The 9711-nt window shown below is 43.5% G+C and overlaps 1 protein-coding gene and 1 pseudogene across 1 annotated transcript; both read left to right on the top strand.

Annotated features, from left to right (window-relative positions):
• Nucleotides 1-205: 205 nt before the first annotated feature.
• On the top strand, nucleotides 206-8705 carry LOC147001792 (BPI fold-containing family A member 2-like). The gene is made up of 6 exons (XM_085828854.1): nucleotides 206-317; nucleotides 3274-3400; nucleotides 3954-4064; nucleotides 5031-5183; nucleotides 7389-7470; nucleotides 8619-8705. Exons 1-6 carry the CDS (start codon nucleotides 206-208, stop codon nucleotides 8703-8705), a joined length of 672 nt encoding a protein of 223 aa, XP_085684980.1.
• LOC110287822 (transcription initiation factor TFIID subunit 10-like) lies at nucleotides 1737-2317 on the top strand (annotated as a pseudogene).
• Nucleotides 8706-9711: the final 1006 nt, after the last annotated feature.

Raw genomic sequence — 9711 nt, 5'->3', positions numbered from 1 at the left:
TCTTTCTTTCTTTCTTTCTTTCTTTCTTTCTTTCTTTCTTTCTTTCTTTCTCCACTCCTGAGAGTGGGCGTCTCTGCTGGCCCCATTCCTTACCTATTGTGAACAGAAGCACATGTGCAGGCAGGTGAGTGTGAAAGTGACGCATGTTAACTGTTTATTTTTGTTTCTTCTTCCTTCTATGACCCTGCAGGTGTCAGAATCAAACATGTTCCACCTTGGGCATCTTATTGTCTTATGCAGCTTGCTCATTGGGACCTCAAGTTCACTTTCTGAGGCTATCCTGGAGAACTTGGACTCTCTGAATTCTCTCTTAGCAAGTGAGTCAATAAAGGTGCTGCTGGCTGATCACAGGAGTAACAAAGGAATTACTAAACCTGCAATTGCAGAGGCGGCTGCAAGGTGGCAGTGTTGTCCTTTAAGGGTGGTTCCCTAAGAAATGTGCAGCTATTGAGTTCCTGCCTCACTCAGAATCACTTTAGATATAAACACTGCAATGAGGTTATATCCTAATAGAGACTTGCCAATACACTCACAGGATACATCCATTAAACTGAGATTTAAAAATTTATTAGTGTTTGCAACTTAAAATATGGTAGCTGTTGACAGGTATTTCCTTGTACCACTTCTTCTAGCAGTCTGTGGGAGCTTGTCTCTCAGTACTCCTTCCCTGCAAGCCTTGCCCTGGACACCTTTAACAGCTTTGAGATTACCAGAGATGCAAGAAATGCAATTCCTTTTACTTTTGCCTTCCTCTGTCCACTCATTCTTCACATCGTCACTGATGTTTAATATAACTAAAGTGCTGTGTCAAAAATTCTTAACATATATTTCTGAAAGAAAGTTTTTTTTCTTATTGATATGTGTTGACTCGTGGAAATGAAGGACATAAGTTCAGCTAGCTTGGATGTCCATAAACCCCACACTGTCTACTTAGTGGCTCATATGTTCTATGTTATAGAGGAAGTGGGATAACTGAGAAGCAGTTGTTAGAGGAACAGGAAAGCTCTGTGCATGCTGCCTTCAAGCCTGGTCCATGTTAAGGAAACTTTCAAAGATGAAGAAAGGAGAAACCCACCATTCTATAGCCAGGGAAAAGAAGCAGAAAGAAAAGGATGGCAAGTTCAATGTTACCTAGGGAGTCATATAGTGAGATGTAGTCATCCAAACAATGCTAGCTAAGTTGGCCTTCTCTGGATCATTATATTAAGTAGATACTGTCCATCTCAGAGCCTAATTGCAATATTGTGACTACACATTTTCACTAAAAGTGTTTTAAATATTTTATTTTTATGTTTGTGCACATATCTCTGCGCATGTCTTTATGTGTGCCCCAGACACCAGAAGATGGTGTTAGATTTTATGGAGTTACAGATCGTTGTGAGCTATCTTAAAGGGGTGCTGGGAACTGAATTCTAGTCTTCTGTAAGAACAGCAAGCACTCTTAACTGCTAAACCATCTTGCCATTCTCACTACTGCCTTGAAACAAACAAACAAACAAACAAACAAACAAACAAACATGTGAGTGTGTGTGTGTGTGTGTGCGCGCGCGTGCGCATATCAGCTTTAAAGGAAGAAATGAAATGATTTTAATATTACTTAAAAATACTCAATATAGAGCAGGAAAGCAGTCTAAAAGAAACAAAGGCTAGTCTTTGCAGATTTATAATTTCAGCAGCCAAAGCTGGACAATATATAAGATGTCACAATTCTGTTCGTCGCCTTTTCCACTGGCCCCATGAGCTGCAGTGGCTCCAGCATAGACCCTGAAGTGGCGCCGGCCTGTGCCACCTCGGTCGTGGGTCTGGCGCCCCCCGGTGTTGGCACCTGGACTGATGTCCGCTACTGTGGGCAGTACAGGCAGGGGAGGCAGCAGAGCTGTGTGGGCCAGCTTTGGTGTCAGCAGGTGGCAAGCCTCCCCGTACCCCCAGGGGGCAATGGTTAACAGGGTTTACGCCCTACCAAGCACAGCCAACGAGAAGTGAAGCCCGTAGTGATCAGCACACTTCTAGTGGACTTCTTGATGCAGTTGGAGGATTACACACCTACAATCCCTGATGCAGTGACTGGTTACTACCTGAACCGCGCTGGCTTTGAAGCTTCAGACCCACACGTAATTCGGCTCATCTCACTAACTACCCAGAAATTCATCTCAGATACTGTCAATGATGCCCTACAGCACTGCAAAATGAAGGGCACAGCCTCTGGCAGCTCCCAGAGCAATAGCAAGGATCGCAAGTACACACTAACCATGGAGGACTTGATCCCGCCTTCAGCGAGTGTGGCATCAATGTGAGGAATCCGCACTACTTTACCTGAGCCACGCAATCCAGATGTAGTTGTCTTTCCCTCTGTCCCCACACAAGCCTATTTTCATAATAAACTTTATTGTGACAACAACAACAACAACAAAAAAAAAAAGATACACAATTCTAATCTAAAATGGTTTACACCCAAAGAAATGAAACAGGTTACAAAATGTGGAGAAAAGAGCAGGCAGAACTGAGTTACAATCAATATTTTTAAAGGTTGACCCCTTTGGAAAATAAGAGATTATTGTACTGTTTCATTTTGTTTGGCCCTTAGTTGTAATTTCTTTGTTTCACAGATGAGCTATTTTCTACATAAACACTCCTACAAATTCAAACATGCTGTTTGGCACCTGCCAGTCATTCTCAGGTTGTTTTCCATGATCTTCTGTTGGGACAATTCCAATCTCCTACTTCAATGTAAATTATTGTTTTCTGGGACCTATTCCAAATCGTCATTTTGGGATCCTTATTTCCTACTTTCATTGATTGGAGCAATATTTTACCTCTATGTTGTTTATCTTTGCTGCAAATTTTTCCAATTTTGACATTACCTTTCCAACTATTGATGGAGTTTCTCAAATTCACAGGAGATCAACAGACTCTCAAGTCGACACTGACACAGGTCCAGGTCAACTTCACCATACACACATACACAGTCAACTTCAAGGACTTGGCAAACTGATCATTTGTATTGTTGATAAATTCTCAACATATATTACTAAGAAGTCATCCTGGAAACTGTGCATGGACCCAGATGTGTAGACACATGTCCTTACCTTAAGAGTTTAGGTTCCTCTTCTGTACAGTGGAGACTGTGTCAATCCCCCCACCTCTGACCCCTGCTGACTGAGTTGTTGCAGAGACTAGATGACACAGTGAGGGAAATTGACTTCTCTAAAACTAGGAACATGAGAGGCCATTACCTAGTGGTTCAGGACACTATCTGATGACTGTTTTTTACAGATATCCTTCAAAACCAGAGTCTGACTATGGGGTCACTTCAGGAAACCACAGCTTGGTCATTAGCCAAGGACAGGATTCTAGAAGGTTTGAAAACACTGGATTTGGGTACAACAACCCCAAATTTAGGGTGAGTTGGTGCTTCTTTACTCTCAGAAAAGGGACTACTCCTCTAAGGAGACCAATTCAATTTCAGAAATGGACGGATAAGCCTCTCATTCCCCACAGAGATGAAGAGTTCTAAGACAAGGTTCATTAGAACTTGACTAAGACTGAGGCTGAGCTACAGGGCCAGTGTGAATACTTCATACATCTGGGTTCCGAGGTGAAAGCTCCATTTGTCCTCATCTACACCTGCATCTTGGTACCTAAAGTCTTCCTCTAAGGAAACACATTTCTTCTTCAAGTATAGCTCAGAGTAAAATTCCAAGTTCCTTCAAGGGACAGAAAGCTGGAATTCTTACCCTTAAGCCCCAAGCTCTGGCTTCACAGACTTTTGAATCACACGGTCCTGGGTTCAAGGTCTATCTTTGCTGCTTTTTGTTTCCCTTCCTCAGTCCACTGTATCTGAGAGTGTAGGGGCTCACATTCTGAACAGAGTGTAGTGATGACACAGGGTGAGGTTGGAGAGGCATGGTTGCTCCAGAGTGAAATAACAAGGAGACAATTGTGTTTTTGGGCAGGTTGCAAATCAAGGAACCCAGAATTTTGGAGCCGAAACTTGACCTGTCTTCCAGTGGTGATGTTATTACCCTAACGGTGTCTGTGGTTTTGGATGTATCTATGAGGGTACAGTAAGTTGAGTCACTTGGACTTACGTGGTCAGGTGCAATATGGCCAGTATTGGGTAGTCACTTAATTTCTAGTAACTACCTGACTTCTGCCCTCAGTTTCCTAACATGTAAATGAGAGAGACCTCTAAAGGCCTAAAATACCAATATTTAAAACATTCTAGTGAAGCCTGGCCATATTAGTCTCTTTCAAAAAATATCCTATGCAAAATACATTTGTGTATGTGGTACACATGTGTACTCATGTGTATATATTTTCACATGTATCTGTAGAAGTAAGAGGTCAACATTAAGTATTTGCCCCAATCACTTACCACACTATTTTTTTGAGATAGAGTCTCTCAAAGAATCTGGACATTGTAGATATCCATTTGACTTCCTGGATAATAAATATGAAAATTTAAAGTTGTTTTTATTTATTTAAAATGAGAGCTAGAAGTAAGTGACAGACAAGAACCTCTAGCAAAATTATTTCTAGAGACAGGGAGTGCCATTCGGAGAGATCGCTTGCCCAGCATGTGTGACACTCAGGCTCCTATCATCCACACTTGGTTGTGTGGGGAGTATTGAACAAATCTGATGGATTTTTGAAGGCATGTGTTGATACCTGGGGTAATTACTTAACATCTCTATGCTGAGGATTTCTTGTGTATTTATCTCTAGTACTGTTGCAAAGAATAAACACATTAAACCAGGTACAATATTTTAAGTGACTGCCCACAGGTAACATGTGTTACAAAATGTTAGAACTTATTTTCATTATTAGTATCTTCTCAAATAGCAATCTCACATGTGCTAAACATGTTTGCCCCAGAGAAGTCCTATACAAATATGTAACATGTTGACATTAACTAGACATTACTGATATTGCCCATAGATACTCTGCACAGTGTCCACACAAATAGATTATAATCAGTGCAACCTGAAAGCCTTCTGGACCTGTGTCTGGTGTGACTCTGTTTTCTTCAGGCCATCCCTTACCTCCATGGCTGAAATGACTATTTCCATGGATATCATATCTCCATTCCTTACTCAAAATGATGCCAAGTCTGACCTTCCTGTCCTGGCAATGCAGCAATGTTCAAGTGACATGGACAAAATCTCCATTTCCATTTGGGGCAGGTAAGGCTCATTCATCCATCCAAGAAGATCTGGGCTCCCAGGGAGGCTATAGGACCTCTGACATTTATCCCATTCATATACCTGGGAAGTACCCTGCTGGAATACAGAATAAGATAAGCCCCAAGTATCCTCTCTGTTAACACTGTCAGCTCTCTCACTCTAAATCTTCATCTTTATCTCTTGAGTTTGCTTATCTACGCATTTGAGCAGTAGGGATCCAAATTCAAGACATGAGGAAACACACAGGTAAGCTGAGGCCTGGAATATGCTAAGGGCTCAAAACTTTAAGATCCACACTGACTCCAGGAACTATTCCTTTCCATTGCTGAGATAGGAGAATGGACCTTTTCAGCCATAATCATGCATTTAGCTATGGTGCCTTTCAGCTGTGTCAGTGTGCCTAGTGCCTGTGAAGATGTTAACACTACATAGACATGGAGGTGGGAGGCACTCATAAAATTGAAAGGTAGTATGGACTCTGATGGTCTTTAATTACTGGCTGCTTGGGGGGAAAATTCAGCAGTGGGATCTTGACATCCTTATCCTGTCATTTCCCTCGCTGAGCCCTGTTGATCCTCAACATTTGCCTCTTTAATTGTATGTTTAATAAAGCAGGTTTGGCTCAGGTGTAAGGTTGGGGAGGTGATGCTACCAGTGTCTGGGAGAGGAAACATGGCCTACAACTCAAGGACTGGTGCTGGTGAGCCTTAGGAATAGAGGGATAGATTCTGTCTTGACAACCCATCTTAAGGCCACTCATCTTCCCTCTATCAAAAATCTGATCTCAAATCAAAGACAGGACCACAGGTTTGACGTGCAAATTTAAAGGCCTCAGGTCATGCAGACAATGCCCTGCCAACCTCAACCAGGAAACTAAGGCTTCTCCACTGAGCCTGAATCCTCATGGTCATGTAGACTCACCGTGATATAGCTCTGCCCAAACCCCTCAGTTAAACACAAAGCTTATTTTTCTGTGCCATAGCCAGGCTTTTCCTACCACAGAACCTTTTTTGGTTAGTATGATTACATAAGACACCTTTGTCCTTACTCCAACTCAATGTACCTTTCCATCTTTCAAGCTCTTTGCTAGACACTTTCTCTTTTTTAATAAGAATGTACTCTTAAACTTCAGAGTACTTGTCTCTGTTGTAATAGTGTGTATCCATATTTTGAGACAGGGTGTCATTGTACAGCTCTGGTTAGCTTCAGTCTCAGAGATCTACCTGGGAAAGAGATCTCCTGAGGGCTCGGACCAAAGCATGTGACAGCATATCTGATATCACACTGGATATTTAATTGGACATTTTCTTTGCTTAGTTTGTGTTGGGGGATGGGGGTTTATGTGTGGGCACACAAGCACATGTGTCAGTGTTCTGGGATTCACTAAGTAGTCTAAGATGGCTGTAGAGTCTACCCATCCAAGTCTACAGCACTATGGATTACAAGTGTTTACTCTTCACCTGAATTTCCCTTCTTTTTTTTTTTTTTATATTGGCACTAGAGATGAAACTCAGGTCTTCATGCTTATAAGGAATAAACTATCAGTTTAGAATTATCAGTTATAGACCGAATTATCTTCTTGCCCACAATGTTTCATCATTCTAGTCAAAAGTCTGCTATGTTCAGGCAAGTATTGTTCTGAGGCCTGGACAATGATTTGGTGAACACCACCACCACCACCACCACCACCACCACCACCACCAAGTGTTTCTGTCTCTTAAAACCTATCCTGAGACAAAAACAGGCAGAAAAGTATTTGGTCCATCAGTGAATACATGGAAAATGGGAAGTCCTATCCAGATCATCATACTTATAAGGACACTAGGAGAACAAACCCTCCCTTCAGTGTACACTCACACAGGAGGTGACAGCTGGATGAGAGTGGGAAGGGGGCCACCTCAGTGAGACTTGTTTATGAAGGAAGTTAAAATCTTAATGATTTTTTTTTGCCCAGTGCCTGGTGGTCAGCCTGGTGCACTGTAAATAGAGGCTGAGGGATTGACGCTGCATCAGGACTCTGTTGAGCACTGAGGCACCGAGGAAGCAGCTACTTAGGCATGAGATGCTGAGATGCCCAGAGATGGCTCATCCTGTCATCCTGACAAGCTGGACTAAGATCATAGAGCAAGGTCACTAACCTGCAGAGGACTCTCTGGCTCATACTTACCTCTTAACCACACTTTGCAAACCCCTTATCATTTCCAGACAAAACCCCATTATCATTGGATTTCTGAATTCTGTATCTAGCTCGGTGAAAGAGGCAGTGTCCACCCTGGTAATATCCCAAGTAAGTTCACAGCTCTTGGCACCCAGAGATAGGCCTGATGGAGGCAGGAGAGGTATCTGTAGGTGTGGCCATATACTCAGGATGCCCTTTCCTGTGAGGTGCAGATTTCAATTTGGGAGGTCTGCATGCCCCTCCTCTTCCTCAGTAGCTGGGCAGTACAGAGAGAGGAGGCAGCAATCACAGATAAGACCTTGAGCTCCTTACCATCAACGCAAAACGTGTGCCCTTTAAGTCAATGTTTTCTCTTAACACACTGTTACTGTAATGACTGTGCTTAAGTATCTGTGAATGAGAACCTGTCAGGAACTTGGAATCTCACCCTTGCCCAAAGGCTTAAGACTTCTGAGGAGCTTAATGTTCCAAAGTCTAACAGTTCCAGGTTTTTAAGAGTTTTTGATAGTAGGGTTCCGGTTGTGAGCTTTCCAGATTCTGAACTTCTGACATCCTTAGTTGCTGGGTTCTCGGTAGCCTGTTAAAGCTCTGATTCAGACTGCTACAACTCCACAGCTTTATTTTGCTAAGGTTAACTGTTCTGGGGTCCTGGAAATGAACCCCTCTGTCATGGGAGGGTGGGTAGTATATTGTCAGAGAAGTCTCATCTGTTTTCTTTCTCCCCCACCCCTTTCTCCTTCTCCCACCTACTCTCTGCCTCTCAGATATGTCCAGAGCTCCACAGTCTCCTCAGCAACCAGGATGTAAATGATCCTCAGGACTTTCTCTGTAAGTCACAGCCTGGGGTTGGAGTGCCTTCCATTGGCCAAGACACCACTATGGGAGTGCCCCAGGCAGGGACTTTGCAATCTGACCAAGGCAGGTCTCTGACTGCTCCTCCTTCCATTAGGGGCCTCATTTGAACCTTTAACTTCACATGCTTCCTGGGGCAACAGGACTCAGGCACATATGGTGTCAGGCCCTGAAGGTGGGCCCTTCTATGCATAAGTCCTTCTAATAGTCCTTCTGTCTCATTGGATCCCCACAAGTGTCCGCCTAGTTCAGAACTATCATTATCTACTTTCAGGTGAACAGCAATGTACTTGAGGTCACACAGATGACAAAGTGACAGACTGCACGGAGATTACAGGTTGGATGGGCCTCTGTTCTATTTCCTATGGCAAAGACTGAGGCTGTTCTTGACTTTGTCCTTTTAGCCAATCAGCTGGAGAAACCAGAGGCAATCTCTACCTGAAGAGGAAGGACAGAAGGAGGATGCCATTACGCCCCCTGCTGGTGTGTAAAGTGTCTTAGTTACCTTTCCATTGTCGTGAAAAAAACAACATGACCAAAGGAAATTATAAAAGGAAGCATTTCATGTCAGACTCACAGTCCCAGAGGGTTAGGGTCCATGACCATCACTGTAAAGAGTATGGCAGCAAGCAGGCATGTCACTGGGCAGGAACTGAGAGCTTGGACTTTTGAAAACTCTGAGTGAATCCCTAGTAACTCACCTCCTCCAACACAGCTCCCTAGTAACACAGCTTCTCCAACACAGCTCCCTAGTAACACAGCTTCTCCAACACAGCCATACACGTGCTAATCCTCCCCCAAACAGTTCCTCTAACTGCAACCCAACCAATTCAATATTGGAGCCTATAGTGGCAGTTCTTATTTAAACCCCACATGTAGGCTCTTCACCCTGTGCACAGCAGCCTGTCAGGAAGCCAGGGCTTGTCTTCCTTCGGTCACCAAAAGTACCTGAGACCTGATTCTGACCCAAGGTAAAAGCTGATTTCACATCCACTCCAAACCCTGTACCTGGATATTTTTCCTTTTTTCCATTAATTAATTTATTCATTTTATACCTGTAGGACCCCAAATATAGGGACCCCACTCTAGTCCAGGGACGGGAAGCACCCACGAACACAAGAATCTCTCTTGTTGCAAGACGCACGAGGCTTTATTAGCAGAGCTCTGGTTCGATACGTACCTCACACAGGAGGCAGGGGAATCGACCCCAAGGCTCAGGAGTTAGGGGTTTTTAAGGAAGCAAAGGGTTAGGAATACAAAGAATTTTGACAAAGGCATGGGGTTGATTCATTAACAGAAAGATTACATATCAGCAAAAGGGGCATCAGAGCTTTGTTCCGGTGGGCTTGGGCTTATCTTTGTTCACATAGCAACCAGTTGATGTATGACTTTTTCCTGGCGCCAAGGGGCAATAGACAGAGGGGAGGTTCCGGCCAGATGGCGTGGACTAGATAAGATGACCCTGCCTGTCTACAGATTGAGGGGAGATTCCGGCCA

The sequence above is a fragment of the Mus caroli genome, unplaced genomic scaffold (genome assembly GCF_978045245.1).
Source record: "Mus caroli unplaced genomic scaffold, Mus_caroli_1 scaffold_12, whole genome shotgun sequence".
Lineage (NCBI taxonomy): Eukaryota > Metazoa > Chordata > Mammalia > Rodentia > Muridae > Mus > Mus caroli.
This window is presented reverse-complemented; position numbering and strand designations above follow the sequence as displayed.